Consider the following 20741-nt stretch of genomic DNA (forward strand, 5'->3'; position numbering starts at 1 on the left):
CATATCATGAGAGAACATTCTCAGCAATATTCAACATTAAATTAGTACAGTGAGTCCAGAGAGTTATTCTCACCTAAATAAAATTGATTTTCTACAGATTCAGGGAAACATAAATATCTCAATACATACATAATGGCCCCTAGCCACCCCGGGTCTTCTCCACATACCTGTGTCAGATTGGCGGCCTGCTTTAAGATGTTCCTTTTCAGCTCCTCTGCCCTCTTGGAGTGAAAAGAATTACTTTGACTCTGGATGACAAACACAATTTCTTTTAAGTCTAAAACAAACAAACAGAAAGTTTTCCAGCTTTTTTTTTAAACAGTGATTAAAATGAACATAAGAATAACAACACAGTTTTAAAGCAAACAAACATTCAAGCAATAACTTCTGAAGGGGAAATGATACACTTTTAAAAATTTTATGTGTAGAAGTGTTTGCCTGCATGTGTGTATGTGCACCATGTGCATGCAATGCCTGTGGAGGCCAGAAGGGGGCATCAGATCTCCTGGAATTGGAATTACACCATCTGTGAGCTGCCATGTGGGAACTGAACCCAGGTCTTCTGCCAGAGCAAGCAGTGGTCTTAACCACTAGGTCACTTCACCAATCCCAGAAATTTTTTATTTATATAACTCGAGAACCAATATCTTCTCTACTTTTAAAGCAACATCCAAAAATTCCTTCCTAGAAGTGTCAAGCAAACAAGCTCACTGTACTACACCACACCTTAGGGAACAAACTACCTTTCCCCCTGCATCTGCAAAACAAACCTGCCACACTGCCCAGTGACTTCCCAATGGTCCCAACATAACCCTACACTGTGCTATGGGGTGAACTGTGCCCCTCCAAAAGGCATGTGCTGAGTTCTGGTCCTCAGAACACAATCCTGTTTGGAGTTGGGTCTTCCAGAGTCATCAGGCTAAAGTGAGGTCATTACAGAGGCTCCTAACCCAGTATGACCCCGTCCTTAGAGGAGAGACCTGGACACTCAAACCTCCATTGTAAAAATGGCGTGAAAACACAGTGTAAGCCAAGAGCCTGGAGAAGGTCTTTCCCCATGGCCCTCAGGAGCCAGCCCAATGGACAGCTTCACCATAGCTTTTTAGCCTCCAAACTTCTGAGAAAACAAACCATTTTGTTACATGACAAAAGACCAACACAATCAATTTATAGGAAGCAAAGGTTTCCTTTGGCTTAAGTGTTGGTGGTCCCCAACATGGTTGCTCAGCCTCATTGTTTTCAGGACCCCGGCACAGTGTGTCATGGAAGGGAATGTGTGGTGCATGGTATCCACTGTAGTTCAAATTTGAAATGTCCTTCACAGGCTCATTCTGAAAGCTTGGTCACAGCTGCTACTGCTATTGTAAGAGGCTGTGGAACCTTTACAATCATGTTGAGTCTGCTTGCAGAGTAGGTGTCTAGGGAGAGCCTTTGATAGTTAATCCCCCCGCCCCTGGCTCCTGGCTCCCATTCTGCTTCCTGATTGGCTATGATCTGGGGAGACGCTACACAGTCCCACCACTAAGAACTCCCAGATAAACTGTCCCTCCTATCAACTGTTTCTGCCAGGGTCTGTGGTCACAGGGGCGCAAAAGCAACAAACAACACAGGGGTTGGGGATTTAGCACAGTGGTAGAATGCTTGCCTAGCAAGCGCAAGGCCCTGGGTTCGATCCTCAGCTCCGACAAAAAAAAAAAAAAGCAACAAACGGCCTACTGACCTCATTGAAGCCTAGAAAACAAAGAAAGGCAGGAGGAAGCCTGGATCCCAATCTCCCCTTCAAGGACATGGCCCCAGTCACCTAGCTCCTCCCCTCTTCAAAGCGTCATCACTTCCTGATGGTGCCGTGCGCTGGTGACCTAGCCTTCAATATATAGCTTTGGAGAGATCGTGTCTTGTCTAAACTACAGCAGCCTTAGCAAACTCATATGCAATATTTCAAGAATGTTCTGGATGACCTTTTACGACAATACTTAAAAGTGGCTGTCCGCGTCCCAAAAGGTCTCAAGGATTTTCAAATAAGCAATGCAATCATCCCTACCCCAGTTCGCCAGGCACCTAGCCAGGATTGGGTGTTATCTCCAGGAAACCGGCCACAACCACTCCACAGAAGCAGGGGCTGGCGGCAAGCCTCGCAGAGAAGACCGTGTCACGGGCACGCGGACTGCAGGACCCACGTCAGTACAGCCGGCCTTTTATAACAGTGAGCGAGGAGCAAACCCCCAACTCTCTGGGGGAAACCTCCCGAACCAGAGTGGCTGCTGCTCAGGTCACATGTCAGAGAAGCACATCCGGCCGCCTCAGATTCTGAACTTGTAATGAAGAAACAGAGCCAAGACAACAGCCTAAGCGTACGGTGAGACGCCATTGGTGGCCTCCAGCCAGGTCTACAGCAAATCGATGTGAGGCTCTTCCTCCCACCGGAGGCCTCCACCTTTAACATTTCAGCTCAAGGACGCCAATGTGACTTTAATTGTATTCTAATATGTCTGATCGTTCCATTCATTCACTCACTTGTTCAAACATTCACACAACTAACAGCTCCACAGTGAGCCATCTAGGTCCTAAAAATAATCAGAAATACTCTCTGGTTAAATAAAACTCAATAAAAATTTTAAAAGGAAATTCTGGGCAACCTACTGGATATGGCCTACCTCCTTTCCTTGCCTATATGAACAGGAACATTTCACGGATATACTCTATTTTAAGCTGGCTTCCTGGCTCCATACATTGAGTGCAAGGGTAAGGTTTACAAGGGGAGTCTTCCATCTCAGACAAAACGTTAGCTGTGATCTGTTCCACCTGAAGCATTAATATAAACCAGTGGTTCTCAACCTTCCTAACACTGTAACCTTTAAATACATGTTTTGGTGACCCACAACCATAAAATTATGTCATTGCTACTTCATAACTGTAATTCTGCTACTGTTACGAATTGCTATGTAAATATCTGATAGGAAGGATATGAGACCCCCACAAAAGGGTCATTTGCCCAAAGGGGTCGTGACCCACAGGTTGAGAACAACTGATATAAACTAACCTATCAAAGCCAAGTTGTAAAGATGGCTTTTTATTAAACACAGAATCGGGGCTGGAGAGATGGCTCAGTGGTTAAGAGCAATTGTTACTCTTGCAGAGGACCTGGGTTCAGTTCTCAGCACCCACATAGTGCTCAAAAACATCAATAACTCTAGCTCTGAGGGATTTGACCCCTTTTCTGGCCTTTGTAGGTACTAAACACACATGGTGCACAGACATACATGCAGACAAAACACTCATGCACATAAAATAAATAATCTTAAAATACTAAAAAAAGGGAATGAAATAAATAAGCTTATGGGATTTGCTTTCAATTTTTAACTAAATGAAGGTTTATTTTTCTCAGTGACCCTTTTAGTCAGCCTTAAGAAAGCATGTGGAAAGAAAAAAATGGGCCGGGTGGTGGTGGCGCATGCCTGTAATCCCAGCACTCGGGAGGCAGAGGCAGGTGGATCTCTGTGAGTTCGAGGCCAGCCTGGTCTACAGAACTAGTCCAGGACAGGCTCCAAAGCTACAGAGAAACCCTATCTCAAAAAAAAAAAAAAGAAAGAAAAAAATGGAAGCAAACTGACTATCTACCAGCAATATATATAAATCAGAATACTATACCGCAATAAAAATTGATTAGCATGGGCTAACTATTACTAATTAATTAAAATAGTAACAATGACAACATGTATAAATCTAGACACTAGATAAATCTCATAGGGAGAATGGTGTAATACTGCCAAGATACAAAAAAAAAAAAGAAGGAAAAACTGTATAAATCAGTAATTTACAAAATATAAGCCGAAATATACATCAAGTAAATAACTGATCCATTGCTGTGATAAACACCATAAATAAAAACAACTTGTGGAGGAAAGGATTAATTTGTCTTACAGGTTACAGCCCACCACCCAGGGAAGCAGGAACCTGGAGGCAGGAACTGATGGAGAGATCATGGAGAAACGCTGCTTAGTGGCTTGCTCTCTCTGGCTTGTTCAGGGTAGTTTCATATACAGCCCAGGCCCACCTGCCTAGGAATGGCACCGCCCACAGTGGGCAAGACCCTCCTCCATCAGTTAGGGGTCAAGAAAATGCCCCACAGACATGCCCGTGAGGTAAGATGATGAAGGCCATTCTTCAACTGATCATTCCTCTCTCTGGGTATCTCTGGTTTGTGTAAAATTTACAATAAAAACTCCCCAGTATACACACTATGTGTCTGTCACTTAAAAGTGTCAAAGACTCCATGAGTGATACACGTAACTGGGGATAAGTACTAAAGCTTGCGGATCTCTCAGTAACGTTTTACTTCTTAACCTGGGTGGTGGATATGCAGGCATTCTTTGCATAAATCCGTATAGCATCTCATAAATCCAGATTATTTCCTAGTAAATTCTGCACTGCAGCAATCCACCTGTCAAAAGGCTAATCCTGTGCTCGCCACCATAAGCAAGACCGGCTGCCTCTGCCAGCACAGCAAAGCTCCCACTGTTCTTCTCACTAAGAAAACAGATCCTCCGTGCAGGGAAAAGACTATTGGAGGAAAACAAAAGCCAGTTCTTCCCGTCAGGCATCTTCGTCATGTGAGTCCTGTTGGTCCTTCCCTTTTTCACATAGCTGAGATCAGACTGGCCCTTCCTTTTCTGTGGACTACAATCAGGTACACTACACACTCGATCTGCAAACATCGTCAGTAACCTGCTCAGAGTCAGAAACACAGGAGCAATGCAGAGGCATCAGAGCCCAGTTCAGCGCCAGGGCCTGGAAACACCAAACTGGGCAGAGTCAACCATGGGGTGTTGTGGGAGCAGGGTGGGCAGTGGGGCCGGGCCACAGAGGGTCTGCTGAATTTCTCTGGCAGGACTGCAGCTTTCTGCACACTTCCAGGAAGACAGTAGCAGAGGAAGAAGTGGAGTTACCATTTATACACTGGGTTAGATGCTTGGACTATGGACTAACTGTCTTCAAGCTGGAAATGGTACCAGGAGCCAAGTAAACCCTAAGGCATCAAGGTCTTTCCAAAAAGGGGACTAGAGAAACTGTCCTGGGGACAGGATCCATTTGGCAGAGTTATCTGGGTCTGGGTGGTGGGGTTGAAGGGAAAGGAATATTGGATAATGAATGGCAGGTGACTGACATGCTCCTTGGCCCCAACCCACCCCAGATTAATCTAGTCTGTTGCTGGAAAGAGCATACATGCTTACCTTCCTGCCGTTCTTTACATCTGAAATAAGAAATGTTTTCTACATCTGACCTGAGTGTTCCCTCAAGTGAGTCACACTCGGGGTGAGGCCAAAGCCCAGAGCTGATCTCCACAGCCTTCTCTGGCATGCCACCCAGCCACCTGACTCTGCTGCCCGGGGGACGGAGCTGTGAGAGGTGAGCCCTCTCCTTCCTGTACCTTGTGGCTGCTATTTTTCTAAACCCACGACAGTTTGCCTTCAGCAAACATGTTTGTAGCTGGCAATGATCGACAGGGTCTCTCCTCCAAGAGTGAGCCCTAAGTGGATGCCACAGGAAGGACTTCACTTGTAGCAGAAGCCATATGCCGCTCTGAAAATGGCTCTCATATGCTCTCCCTAGGTCTTCATGATGACACGCTTCAGGCTGGCCACAAATGACAAAACATACCTCATAAGGACTATCAAAAAGGAAAATTAACTTCACTAGACTATAATTTACAACAAACACACATAAATACAGGTTTTAAACATTCCTTGCTGGGGATGGGGATGGTGGTGTACACTTTTAATCCTTGCACTCAGGAAGCAGAAACAGCTGGATCTTTGTGAGTTCAAGGCCAGCCAGAACTACATAGTGAGGCCATATCTTTTAAAAAAAAAAAAAAAAAAAAAAATCCCTCTTTTCAGTCGTTTGCGGGCAGACGGCCCTGGGTCACGTGATCCGAGGACAGCAGAAAGCTGCCGGTTCTGTGTTCCGCGCACATGAAACACCATAAGGGCACTGTGCGCCTGCGTGCTGTGGACTCCCGGAGTGGCATAACTATGTTAAGGACATTGCAAAGGATATCATTCACGACCCTAGCTGTCACAGTGCCCCACACACACACATAAAAGTGGCCTTTCATGATCCCTACGATTTATGAAGCGGACTGAGCTGCTCATCGCTGCGGAGGGAATCCACGCTGGACAGTTCGTGAACTGCAGCAAGAAGGCCCAGCTGAATACCAGCAATGTGTTGCCCGTGGGCACCAAGCCTGAGGGAACCTATGGTGTGTCGTCTGGAGGACTAGCCTGGGGACAGGAGCAAGCTGGCATGAGCCACCAGAAACTATGCCACGGTCATCTCCCACAGCCCGGAGACCAAGAAGATCCAAGTGAAGCTGCCGCCAGGGTCCAAGGTCATTTCCTCGGCCAACAGGGCTGTTGTTGGTGTGTTGGCTGGTAGGGCAGGATTGACAAACCGTCCTTAAAGGCTGGCTGTGCCTACCACAAGCACAACGCAAAGAGGAACTGCCAGCCGCGTGTACAGGATGTGGCCAGGAATCCTGTGGAGCGTCCCTTTGGAGGTGGTAACCTCCTGCACATTGGCAAACCCTCCACTATCTGAAGAGACGCCCCTGTTGCGTACAAAGTGGACCTCACTTCCGCCCACCAGACTGGATACTACATGGAACCAAAACTGTACAGGAAACAGACAGAGAACTAGAACCCAGGAGCTAATGAAGTATGTCCTTTGGCTAATAATAAAAAAAAAATCTCTTTGGAGATGATTCTGCGGATTAAGGGCTGGCCGCACAGCACAGGGCCTTGAGTTTGGATCCCCAGAACCCACATAAAAACCAGTCTCATTGGGCAGACAGCAAGATAGCCAAGGACCAGGCTTACCAAACTGGTGAGCTAGCAGCTCAGGGAGAGACTGCTTTAGTACATAAAATGGAGAGCAAATGAGAAAGACACAGGATAGCCTCCATCATAGGCACACACACATGAATACACATTTGCACACGCGTGCACCCATACACATGCAAATGTACATATACACACTCACCACACCAACATATGTAAAAACAATACAAGTGCATTGCTTACCTACACCATGTTTCTTTGATAGACTACTCTGCTCCAAATCCTGTATTTAAAATGAAAGAGACAAAGATGAATTCCATCATTTAACTGAACTAGCAACACCATAAATAAAGATGAATCATCTGGACTAACACATAGTGCCAGGACTTGAAGATAGGGCTAAATGCTTCCCTAAAGTAAGGAGGCTAGAATGGAAGAGGGCAAAGCAAGAACCATGAGCAGATATCTGCATTGCTCCAGAAGTTCTCAACAAGGTTGTGCCTGTTTTATGTGTGTGAGTGTTTGCTTGCATGTATGTGCACCATGTGTGTGCAGTACCCACTGAGACCAGAAGAGGGCACAATATTCCCTTAGAACTGGAGTTACAGATGTTTGTGAGCTACCATGTAGGTGCTGGGAGTCAAAGCCAGGTTCTCTGCAAGAGCAGCCTGTGCTCTTAACCCCTGAGCCATCTCTCCAGCTTAGGCTGTGTCTTCTGTATATGATCTTAGGCAAGTCATTTATTTGGGTTAAAAGCTTATTCCTCCTGTATAAAATTGCATTTTGGAAGAAGTTAATTCTTAAAGACCTTGTCAACTCTTAAACACTGTAAGAATGCCAGACATAATCCAAATGCTGGCAATGCTCACCTCAGGATGAAAGAGCTCCCAGCTATTGTCTTTACTGTGCTCAGACATGCTCTGTGGAGGTTGGAATGAGAATGGCCCCCTAGGCTCATAGATTTGAAAGCTTGGTCACCAGCTGGTGGAACTGCTGGGAAGGAGCATGAGATGTGGCCTTGTTGGAAGAAATGTGTCACTGTGGATGGGCTTCGAGGTTTGAAAACTCCTTCTTAGTGTCTCTCTGACTGGTGCTTGTGGATCAGATGTAAGCTCTCAGCTACTCACCCACCACCATGCCAGCCTGGCTGCTGCTGTGCTACCCGCAGTGATGGTCATGGCCTCTGGAACCGTGAGCCCCAAATTAAATGCTTTCCTTCATAAGTTGCCTTGATTGTGGTGTTTTGTCATCACAACAGAAAAGTCACTAAGACCCAATGCTACAAAGAATGTTGACACATGGACCTGGAGAGATGGCTCAGTGGTTAAGAACACTGGCTGCTCTTCCGGAGGTCCTGAGTTCAATTCCCAGCAACCACACGGTGGCTCACAACCATCTGTAATGAGATCTGGTGCCCTCTTCTGTATACTAAATAAATAAATCTTTTTTAAAAAATGTTGACACATGGGGCTGGAGAGATGACTCAGTGGTTAAGAGCACTGGCTGCTCTTCCAGAGGACCTGGGTTCAATTCTCAGCACTCACATGGCAGCTCACAACTGTCTATAACACCAGCTCCAGGGGATCTGACATTCTCACATAGATATACATCCAGGCAAAATACCAATGCACATAAAATAAAAATAAGTAAATCATTTTTAAAAGGAGTGTTAACACAGTCTTTCTTGCCTGAGGAGCACCCCTAAGGTTCCCACAAAGAGCCTTGGAGGAGGACAGATGATTGCCACTGCTATGGCTTGAATGTGTCTCTCAAAACGTGTTGAAAATGCCATCCCAAGCCAGGCATAGAGGCACACAAACTTTAGTCCCAGCATTCAGGAGGCAGAGGCAGATAGACCTCTGAGTTCAAAAACAGCCTGATCTACAGAGTGAGTTCCAGGACAGCCAGGGCTACACAGAGAAACCTTGTCTTGGGGGAGGGGAAGAAAAGGCCATCCTAGAGTCTAGAGGGATGACCTAGTTATTAAGAGCATTTGCTGTTCTTGTAGAGGAACGTTCCCAGCACCCACACGGCAGCTTACAATCATCTGTAACTCCAGTTTCAAGGGATCTTATGCCCACTTCTGGATGTCATGCATACTGCAAGCACACAGCACACATACATACATCCAGACAACACTCATACACAAGAAAGAAAGAAAGAAAGAAAGAGAGAGAGAGAGAGAGAGAGAGAGAGAGAGAGAGAGAGAGAAAGGAAGGAAGGAAGGAAGAGAGGAAGAGAGGAAGAGAGGGGAAGGGAGGGAGGGGAGGGGAGGGGAAAGGAGGGGAGGGGAAGGAAACGGAAAGGAAGGGAGTCATCCCCCAACTCTACAGTGCTGAGATGGAACCTTCATGAGGTAATGTATGCACAGTGCTATTGTGGGTGTGAGCTCACTAGACAGTGTGGATCTGTTACAAATTCAAGTCCAGCCATCTCTTCCTCTGCTTCCTGCTATGGAATGACTCAAGCACAAAAATCTATACCTTAGATTTCCCAGCCTCTAGAACTAAAAGAAACAAACGCCAGTTCTCTATAAATCACCCAGTCTCGGGCATTTTGTTACAGTAACACACATAGTCACTAGACCTCTTGGGCACAAAAGGGTGCCTCAGGGCTGGTGAGCCCTGGTCATACGCATCTAGACACAGGCACAGAGACAACTTGATTCTGACCCTGAGTGACTCGCTGGAGATTCACAACGCCTCTGACAAAGCACATGTCAACAGCTCAACCTGCCACTTCCAACACCTTCTCCTCAGACTAGAACCAGGCTCTCCTCCTAACTGCTCAGGTTTTCATTTTTGGCAGCTCTCCGCTGTAATTATGGCCATCAGACACTACCAATATCCGATTTTTCTTACAGGCTGAAATGAGAAACGCAGTTGGAGCTGCTTCAAAGCTAAGGCAAAGCCACAAAGTGGAATGTCCTCGAAGAATGCCAAAGGGACCGTGAGATGAGGTGGAGACAGAGTGGAAGACGGGGATGCGACTTGATGGGCTGCATTTTATGGAACTGTCCTTGCCTCCAGGGTAGAAAGGCACTGAGCAGAGAAGATGCCACAGCCAGACACTGCTCTGCCAGACCCTAGGTAAACAAACAACCATTAAATCCTGATGAAACAATTAACTTTGGAAGAGTCTACTGAGACTGGGATGTTCAAGCCCTTCTCTGAAGGTGTTCCAAGCCGGGTTGGCACACCAGCTGGCCTGAGCAGACATCAAGAGGCCACACCTGATGAGGAGACCCCCCACTCTCAGTTCAGCCATGCCAGGCACAAGGACACCACTGGCCCCCACCATGACCCTCCCTGTCCCCTGCCTGAGGTGCGGGCCCTTTCGTGTTAAAGCCACAGAACCAGCTGCTGCTGTGTGGTTCGTGGGAAAACAGAATGTCTGGATGGAGAAACAGCACCGGACAGGATGACAGCTAACGTTCCCCTTTTCCAAACAAGACAAGAGCCAGGGCTAACGCCTGGGTCTTCCCAGTCCCTTCCTCCTCACAGCACCAGCCTGGAGGGCTTTAGAAAAACAATCAGCACAGCACACATTTATGTACAACCAGAGTCACCTCCAACAAAGTGGAAGATGAACACCCCCCCCCTCCTGAGAGCCAGGGGTTCCAGACAGCGCCACTTCAACAGCCCTGGACACCTGCCGGACTTTCTGCCACACAGCTCGGTGACATCGGAGAAGAGCAAACCGGTTCCCATATCTTCTTATTTGCTATTACCCCCTGCAGTTCAGACTGGCTGACACAAAAGCCAGGGAAATGATTAGCTTTTTCAAACAACTCAATTTGTAAACTGTAAGCATAAAATACCCAAGGAGTGGTTGAGTTGGGTAAACTGAAACCGAACCAAAATAGTCTTGAGTAACTTCCCCGTCAAGAAAGAAAAGTGGGCTAAACGGAAAAACTGACAGAGCATTTGACATCCTGTCTTCCGCTTCCCTCACGAAAAGCCTTTTCCAAGGAAGAAAGTGAAGGGCTTGTTTTATGATCTCTGACGCCACAAGTTTCTTCCGCTGGCTCTCAATATGAACCAAAAAAACGTGCTCGCTGTGAAGGCTGCACATCAGCCACGAGACAGACAAGAAAGAGATCTGCTATTAGCACATCCATCCCACACACCGCTCCCCACTCGACATGACAACGTGACCAGGTCAACCCCTCTCCCTGGGCTGCAAGGTCTGAGCAGTGACAGTCCAAAACGGAATGCTTACAAGTTCTTCGCATAAAAATGACAGAGGAAGCTCAGCAGTTAAGCGCACCAGCTGCTGGCTTCAGTTCCCAGCACCCACATGACATCTCATAATCATCTGTAACTCTAGTTCCAGAGTGTCTCTGGCTCTCTTCTGGCCTCTACACTCACTTACACACATGTGGTGAAAATACATATAGGCAAAACACTCACACACATAGAAATAAAATTTAAAAATTGTTTTTAAGTACGCATAATTTCTAAATTCATTAAACAAAATTTTAATTCTCTGCTAATAACCCTTGCATAGCACATTAAACTCTTTATGAGCAAGCCTCAATCCTATCAAACACGCACATTATAATTAAAATGGAGTACAGGCTGAAAACACAGGACTCAGAACATCTGAATTTGAACTTCTAATAATCCTTTGTCCTTGGTAAAAATCACATAATTGCTTTCAGGCCAAATTCCCTCTATTTAACTGGGAATATCTATTTTTTGCTTAGCAATACCAGAGTCATTGAGAAGATCAAATTAAATAAAATGTGTTCAAATGCTTTTACTAGCCCTAAAGAGTCCTAACATGATAAGAAATTATGAGCATCATTTCTCCTTTGGAGGGATCCCATAGCACAGTTAGATAATGCTCTGTTGATCAAAGAAATATTCTATTCAAAAGAGTTTATAACAATTGTGGAGAAAAATGTCGACTCAATGGAGCCTTAATTAACATAACAAAATGAGTTGCAGTTTTTAAATATTGTTTCTTGTTCACCTGTTAAACTGAGCCCATGCAAAGCTCAAGTAGAAATATATCTCACATTCAACACACACACACACACACACACACACACACACACACACACACACACACTTGAAATTATCCAACATGACCAATGATCAAAAATGGAAGATCAGAGATTTTGGAAAAGTGTGACCCACTCTGCCCAGCTCCCAAGCCTGGCTTCGGGTTCTGAGTGTCCAAGGAATCCAGCAGCTTGGTCACCTGTGGAATGCTTCATCTGGTCCTCAGGATGTCTTCGCACACGGCTCCATCTTCAAGGCAACAGTAGTCAGGTTTTGGACTCTCCCCACCCCTGTGACAAGCATCCTCTCACACACTGGAAGATGAAGCCCAGGAGACCCTGAGACTTGGCAAAACAAAGCTACCCAAGTAGGGCTTCTCACAAGATCTCTCTGTATCAAAACCCTTTCTCCTAAAATGACTGAAACTAGTTAGTCTGTCTGAACTATTAAATCATAGTTTTCAAAACAATCTGGGGCTGAGCATATGGCTCGGTGGGCAGGGTCCAAGCGGGAAGCTTGTAAAGCACATACCCCCAGAGACCAGAAAAGCTGGGGTGCAGCATGGGGAGGAAACAACCAAACACCCCTGGAGCAAGCTGACTAGGCAGGCTAGCTGAAAAGGGGAGTCCTGGGCCCAGGGAGAGACCTCGCCTCAATCTATATGGTGGGGAGTGATAGAGGAACACACACACATGCACACACATACAAGTGAGCACGCATACAGCACACATGCGCCCACACACACCAAAAGCAATCAAATGTATTCACAGCTTGCTGTTAGGGCTTCAAAATCCATATTGATAGCCAGAGAGACAGCTCAGCTGATAAAGCGCTTGTCACACAGGCATGGGGACCTGAATTCAATCATCAGCACTCACATAAAAAGCCAGGTCCGGTGACACATGCTATAATCCCAGAACTGGGGAAGCAGAGACAGGCAGATTCCTGGGGCTTGCCGGCCGGCCTAACCAGCAAGACCCAGGCCAAGGAAGGAGCCTGTATCAGAGGCAAGGTAGAGCTGAAGGAGACGGCTCAGTGGTTAGAGTGTTTGCTGCACAATCCTGAGGACCTGAGTTCAAATCCCCAGCACCTATATACAAATGCTGGTGTGGGTTTGTGCACCTGTAACCTTGGAGCTGTCAGGGGTAGAGACAGAAGGATCGCTGAGGTTTGCTGGTTGCCAGCCTCGCCCCAGGTTCAGGGAGAGAGAGACTCTGCCTCAAAGGAATAAGGTGGACAGAGCAGGACACCTGACATCCTTGGCTGGCCTCCACGTATGCATATTTGGGGCAAACAACTAAACACACACATGTACATGCCCCACACATACACCACACAAATACACTACACACACACACACACACACACACACACACACACACACACACACACACTGAGCCTGAGGAACAGTACAAAGCTGACCTCTGGCTCCACACTCACAACACTCACACAAGTATCCACATATACATATATACATATAAAAACAGATATTCAACAATATCTCAATTTGTACAACAGCAAAATAACGTTAACTGTTAAGGAAAAAATCTTTACATTTCTTATTTAATCTGAAAGAATGTCGGGGGAGTGTTTAGACTAGATGGCTGCGGGAAGTACCTGGGAAGGCTTGGCCTTTTCTTTTCTCTCTTCAGACACCAAAGCAAAAGCTAGGAGGAAAAAGAGAGACATGTTTACATTAAAATTATCAATCTGGGTTTGTTCTCACATTCAACAATTCTGCTTATAATAAGGGGAGGGGAAGACTATTTTAACAAGATACATTTCACTCATTTCTTAACAGCTTCATTGCTACAAACAAGTATTACAGGTTTTCTTTATCTTAGACCTGAAATTTCTCATCACTGTAAAGTTAATGAGCTCGGGCTACCAAGCAGGAAAACAAAAAACAAAACAGCAGAGCCACTAAAATCTTTATAAACAACCAAAAAATATAGGAAAAATATTTCTTCAAATTCTTGATTTAGACACCTTCTTAGCATAGGAAAATTCCTGAGGATGCAGGGCTGGTAGTACAAATTCCTACCTCCATCTTCCCTGCCAAAGCAACGGAACTGTCTTTGGGGTGCACTTGTTGTTTGGGGCTGTGGGTTTAGAGCCGCAGGTGCTACCGTTCACAAGCCAGAAGGAGAATATGCAGAATCCCTGAAATTCCAGGGTAGGAGGCTGAAGGAATTAAAATCACCCTCCATTCAGAATGATTGAACGCTCTCAGTCTGAGTCATAAATAGGCAAAGATCTCCTTACAGGCACACTTAGGCTGAGCATTAAAAATAATAACAACAACACTATAACTCAGCACTGAAAATGTGAAGCAAAATACTGAAAGCCGAAGAGTCAGGCAGGGTAAGGAACAAAACAAACGTTTACTGAATAATGAGTTTCTCCTAAGAAGATAAAGAACATTGCAGGGTCGGGGTTCGGATCCTCCAGGCAGCATTCCCAGAGGAGGTGGGCACCGCGCCAGGGCAGGCACATAACGTAGAGTGTTCTAGGACACCAAGACAATAATGTAGCTTAGGAAGCATCATGGGAGGGTCCTTGGGGAATGCCACTGCACAAGCTGGAGACAACCCAACCACTCAGATCCCTCTAGCTAATCCGTCCCCTCCCCACCACGTCCCCAGACATCTACTGCCTCACATTACCCGTTAACATTTGCTCAAAGGAAATAATCTAAGACACGGTCACACTAAAAAGTAAATGACTAACACGGTTTAATAGTTTCCATTTCCAGAATGACATTTCAAAAGGCAGAGTTGAAACTGAAACACAAGCCAAGGGAGCCGCAGTGTGTGGAATTTGGATTAGAGCAGACAGAGAACGTGGTCCGGCGACTGCGCACTCAGTACACCAGCCTCAGCCCCCCACCCAGCCCTACCATCCATAGAGAACTCAGCGCCAACTGGAAATACATACTTGGAAGCCATTCCTAATAGACTCTGATTACAGACTCCACACAGACAGGAATATAACCGTATTGACTAACAAACAGCACACCGACGTAGCTCAATGAGTGAATGTCTTCCTTTTTGGCCGTGGGGTCTCCCCACTGTGCTAAATAATTCTGGTTTTGGTATCTCCTCTCCTTGAGGGTTTGATTAATTAATTAAAATATTTAATTTTCTTTTAATTAGGTGTATATGTTTGTGCATACATGAGTGCAGCTGCCAGTGGGGACCAGAAGAGGGCATCAGATCCCTTGAAGCTGGAGTAACAGGTGTTTGTGAGCCCCCTGACATGCATGCTGGGAATCGTGTGTGTGTGTGTGTGTGTGTGTGTGTGTGTGTGTGTGTGTGTGTGTGTTTATGTATGTAGGCTACCTTACCAGGCGGCACCTATCTAATCCAGTAGAAGAGAGATCATTCCCATTCTCAATTATTTTCACCATGATATGATCTATTCACACTTACACACATACATGCACCTTCCCATGCACATACTGGCACACACTGTTAGTTATTCTCCTCTTTTCTGATAAAATGCCATGACCACAGCAACTTACAAAGGGTTTGTTTGGGGCTTATGGTTCCAGAGGGAGGAGAGTCCAGCATGGAGAATGAGTACCCACAGTGGCGGGAGCAGGATGCTGAGGACTCACGTCATGAACTGCAGGCAGACAGGAACTCAAATGGTGAGAGATTAAAGTCTCTTGAAGCCCACCTCTAGTGACACACTTCCTCCAACAAGGCCACACCTCCTCAGCCTCTCAAAAAGCACCACCAACATGGGACCAGACGCCTGAGACTATAGGGGACACTTTATTCAAGCCACCATACACACACACACACACACACACACACACACACACACACACATGCACACGCACACATACGCACACACACACACACACACACATATGCACACACGCACACACATGCACATGTGCACATGAGTCAAGGCCCAAATCATTAATAAAGCAGAGATTTAACCCAAATACCATTTAAATTCTATTTCTAGGTACTTAATATTTTGGGTTTGTCTTATTTCATTTGCTCTCAAGAGACTCTGAGAATGGAAAGATGGGTCACCAGGGAAGAGCATTTACCGTTCTTAAAGAGGACATGATTCCCAACCACCTATTACTCCAGCTTCAAGGGATCTGACACCCTCTTCTGGTCCCCACTGGCATCTACACTCAAGTATGCATAAACCCCCACACAGACACAAACATATATACATAATTAAAATAAAATTAAAATTAAAATTTTAATTAATTAATTAATCAAACCTTCAAGGAGATACCAAAACCAGAATTATTTAGTAGATGTAGATGCTGGGATTACAGCACAGTCGGGGAGTATGTGCCTTGCATCTACAAGGTTATGGGTTTGACCTAATACCACTGAAGAAACAACCATCAGGCATGGTCACATGTTTGCATCACTTGGCACCATAGGACTCTAGGAATAAACGTGCTGAGAACTTACAGACTAGAAAAACAGTGGTCAGACTCCAGCAGTTCATTTAAAACTGTCTGTTGCTGGGAGTATGACAGCATACACCCTTAATCTCAGCACTCAAGAGCAGATCTCTGCAAGATCAAGGTCAATATGATCTATATAGAGAGTTCTAGGCCAGCCAGGGCTACACAGGGAGATCCTAGATGGATGGATGGATGGATGGATGGATGGATGGATGGACGTGCCACGCCCACGGCAGTGTCGCCCGCGTGACAAATGCCTTGGATAAGGTAGTTACGTGGGAAAGGGGGGCTGGCGGCCCTCGGGTCTATGCCCCTGGCGACCCCTCATCAATCTGCCTGAATCAAGGTGCCAGGCTACACGGAACCATGCAGATCTTCTTGCAGAGGCTGGCTGGCACTCTGCCTTCTTCTCTTTGCAGCTGTAATTATTGCTGTTTCCTTGTGTATTGATTCCAGGAAGTTAACTCTTAATGTTCCTGATGTGCCCCATAAAGAGAGTAATGATTCCTCAAAAGTGGCTTCAATACCCCCACCTATGATTCAAGCTCTTAGGCAAACAGTTCAAGAGGGTCCCTAAAGTTTGGGGGAATTCATGAATGATTTAGAGCAGAAAGAACTTATGATTCAGAAGGACAAAGACTCTAGCGAAGAGAGAATGAAAGTAAAGGTTCAGGCACTCATAGGCAATCCACACGCGCAGCCGACAGCAGCTGCGAGGAAGCAGTTACAGGAATTAGCCATTCCTACAAGAATTATTCAGGGACAAATAGAGTTTCTCACCAAGGGTCGATGGTGGCAACCCCCTAACTTTAATCCTAGACATAATAATTATTTAGAGCCATTACCTTTTACAGGAGCTTATGACGTACATGGGAACCGATGGGTGAATCATAATGGTATGAAAACAGAATGGCATAAGTTACAGTTCATGGAAAGATTAGCTAGGTACCGACCCCCCTGGTGCCTTCTCACCCGCAGGCAAAGGTTAAGATATTTTCACACAAATGAAACCATGGTTAGAACAATGATGGAAAGGGTTTAATTTTGATACAGAACAAAGGTGTAGAAGGAAAACTACAGCTAGGGCCGTAATGTTCTCTGTCCGGATGAGGAACCACAAAAGAAAAAGTAAAGGCTATACTCATGAGATCTGTTAATCATTCTGAGAAAAGTGTGTGACTACATTGTTGATTCTATGTCTATCACCCTACTGGCCGATTGCCGTGTTTCCTCAAGTCACTGTATAAAATTCACTGCTTGGTCTGAGTAAAATTGCATCAGCTTCACAACATACTCTCATGTCTGTGGCCGTCTGTCATTCGCCGAATCCCACTTATCCTGAGTACCTTCACTCCGTTCTCCCTCGGTCTGGTGGTCTAGCTGAGATCCAGTCCGCGGCATGGACGGATGGACAGATGGATGGACAGACAGTGCAGGAGAGGTGGAGAGATGGCTCAGCACTGGCTATTCTTGCAGAGACCCAGGGTAAATTCCTAGCACCCACTTGGCAGCTCACAATCATCTGTAACCCCAGTTTCCAGGGTGATCCAATGCTCTCTTCTGGCCTCTGCAGACACGGCACACACAAGGAACACATACATACATACATACATGAAGGCAAACACTCCTACACATAAAACAAAATAATCTTTAAAATTAAACAGAAATCCAGTGCTCCTCTTCTTCTTTTATATTCCCTCTTCCTAATCCTGTTAGGGAAGAGAGAAAAGCCATTCCTCAAGCTCGGGCTGATCAGAACAGAGAACAGTCCATAGTGAGGTTCCCCCTGCCAAAGAAAACAAAAGACACAAGACGCTGGCCAGCACACGGGCTCTCTTGCCCACTGCCTGTTCACAACTCCCCTTTGAATCCCATAAAAGCTCTCTGCCCCTTAAACACCTAGAGACGGACATCTGAGATTGAGAGTCGTCTGTCTCCTTTAGAATGGGCTTTGAACGAGCCTGTTTCCCCATGAATTTCTGTTTCCTGGGTTTTCAGCTATGTGGCGAGCAGTACAGGCCTCACGTTCCACTAACAAAGTCAATGTAGTTTTCCATTCAAAGATCCAGCTTGCTCAGGATATAGCTCAGCGGCAGAACATTTGCCTAACATGCACAACTCAGCCCAATCCCCAGGACTGGAAGGAAAAACTCCTCTCCTTCCAACCAGTTCTTATTTCTAACCTAGATAATCAACGGTCTCTTGGTTATCATTTCCTCCGTTATTAAATAAAGTCACTTTCTCATGTAAGAGGTCCGGTGGCATCATCTAACACCTGGAATTTTCTTTCATCTCACTTGCCTACAAAACTGGTGGGCTATGACTCGTGGGGGGGTGGGGTGGGGTTGTGTCAGCGACTTGAGAAGGGAGAGCAGACTGTGGAAGGCCCCTTTTCTGCACTGGTCCTAGGAGGCACCAACGCAAGCCTCGCCTTTGACAAAGCAGCTAATAATTTGCTGGTGTCACGGTTTAAAGGAGACCCACTCATCCAGGAGGATACCGCCAAGAGGCCAAGAGAGCCCCACAGAGCCCGCCTGCTGAGATGGGGACACCAGGCCTTCGTGCAGACTTCTCTCTCGAAATATACAGATCTGGACTTTTTAAAAAAAAATCCTTTAAAAATAAAAAGCCTGTCATTGTCTCCACCACTCCACTGTGAAACCAAAATCTTTTTCCCAGAGCAGAGATGACATAATATTTAAAGTGACATGGGGACTGTGTCCATTCTTTCCAGCCCCCTCTTATCCTGACGTTTTTCTATCCAAATCGAACAAACAAGATCACGAAGGCACCAAGTGTATGTTCTAGGCACATAATACATCAAAGCATAAAGTGATGAGTCATTTGCAGAATTCCTCCCAACAAAACCAGGTTTCTTGGGAAAAGATGAAGAAAGAGAGGTGGAAATGGGTTAAAAGAGTGAGAAAACGGGGTAAATAAGCTTTAAAATTACCGTTTCTTAAAGAGGACATGATTCCCAACCACCTATTACTCCAGCTTCAAGGGATCTGACACCCTCTTCTGGTCCCCACTGGCATCTACACTCAAGTATGCATAAACCCCCACACAGACACAAACATATATACATAATTAAAATAAAATTAAAATTAAAATTTTTAATTAATTAATTAATCAAACCTTCAAGGAGATACCAAAACCAGAATTATTTAGTAGATGTAGATGCTGGGATTACAGCACAGTCGGGGAGTATGTGCTTTGCATCTACAAGGTTATGGGTTTGACCTAATACCACTGAAGAAACAACCATCAGGCATGGTCACATGTTTGCATCACTTGGCACCATAGGACTCTAGGAATAAACGTGCTGAGAACTTACAGACTAGAAAAACAGTGGTCAGACTCCAGCAGTTCATTTAAAACTGTCTGTTGCTGGGAGTATGACAGCATACACCCTTAATCTCAGCACTCAAGAGCAGATCTCTGCAAGATCAAGGTCAATATGACCTATATAGAGAGTTCTAGGCCAGCCAGGGCTACACAGGGAGATCCTAGATGGATGGATGGATGGATGGATGGATGGATGGACGGATGGACGTGCCACGCCCACGGCAGTGTCGCCCGCGTGACAAATGCCTTGGATAAGGTAGTTACGTGGGAAAGGGGGGCTCGCGGCCCTCGGGTCTATGCCCCTGGCGACCCCTCATCAATCTGCCTGAATCAAGGTGCCAGGCTACACGGAACCATGCAGATCTTCTTGCAGAGGCTGGCTGGCACTCTGCCTTCTTCTCTTTGCAGCTGTAATTATTGCTGTTTCCTTGTGTATTGATTCCAGGAAGTTAACTCTTAATGTTCCTGATGTGCCCCATAAAGAGAGTAATGATTCCTCAAAAGTGGCTTCAATACCCCCACCTATGATTCAAGCTCTTAGGCAAACAGTTCAAGAGGGTCCCTAAAGTTTGGGGGAATTCATGAATGATTTAGAACAAAACCAACTTATGATTCAGAAGGACGAAGACTCTAGCAAAGAGAGAATGAAAGTAAAGGTTCAGGGACTCATAGGCAATCCACACGCGCAGCCGACAGCAGCTGCGAGGAAGCAGTTACAGGAATTAGCCATTCCTACAAGAATTATTCAGGGACAAATAGAGTTTCTCATCAAGGGTCGATGGTGGCAACCCCTAACTTTAATCCTAGACATAATAATTATTTAGAGCCATTACCTTTTACGGGAGCTTATGACGTACATGGGAACCGATGTGTGAATCATAATGGTATGAAAACAGAATGGCATAAGTTACAGTTCATGGAAAGATTAGCTAGGTACCGACCCCCCTGGTGCCTTCTCACCCACAGGCAAAGGTTAAATATTTTCACACAAATGAAACCATGGTTAGAACAATGATGGAAAGGGTTTAATTTTGATACAGAACAAAGGTGTAGAAGGAGAACTACAGCTAGGGCCGTAATGTTCTCTGTCCGGATGAGGAACCA

At 45.6% G+C, this 20741-nt stretch overlaps 1 protein-coding gene and 1 pseudogene across 1 annotated transcript in view; one reads left to right on the forward strand and one right to left on the reverse strand.

The window, feature by feature from the left end:
- Positions 1-20741, reverse strand: part of B3glct (beta 3-glucosyltransferase) — a 134325-nt gene that overhangs the window by 58349 nt on the left and 55235 nt on the right. The window contains exons 3-5 of the mRNA XM_036172296.1: positions 13463-13512; positions 7080-7119; positions 168-277 (exon numbers count right to left, since the gene is read on the reverse strand). Of these exons, the coding sequence (XP_036028189.1) occupies positions 168-277; positions 7080-7119; positions 13463-13512 (200 nt within the window). The remainder of the gene's footprint in view (positions 1-167; positions 278-7079; positions 7120-13462; positions 13513-20741) is intronic.
- Positions 2026-6710, forward strand: LOC118572293 (annotated as a pseudogene).

The sequence above is a fragment of the Onychomys torridus genome, chromosome 22 (genome assembly GCF_903995425.1).
Source record: "Onychomys torridus chromosome 22, mOncTor1.1, whole genome shotgun sequence".
Lineage (NCBI taxonomy): Eukaryota > Metazoa > Chordata > Mammalia > Rodentia > Cricetidae > Onychomys > Onychomys torridus.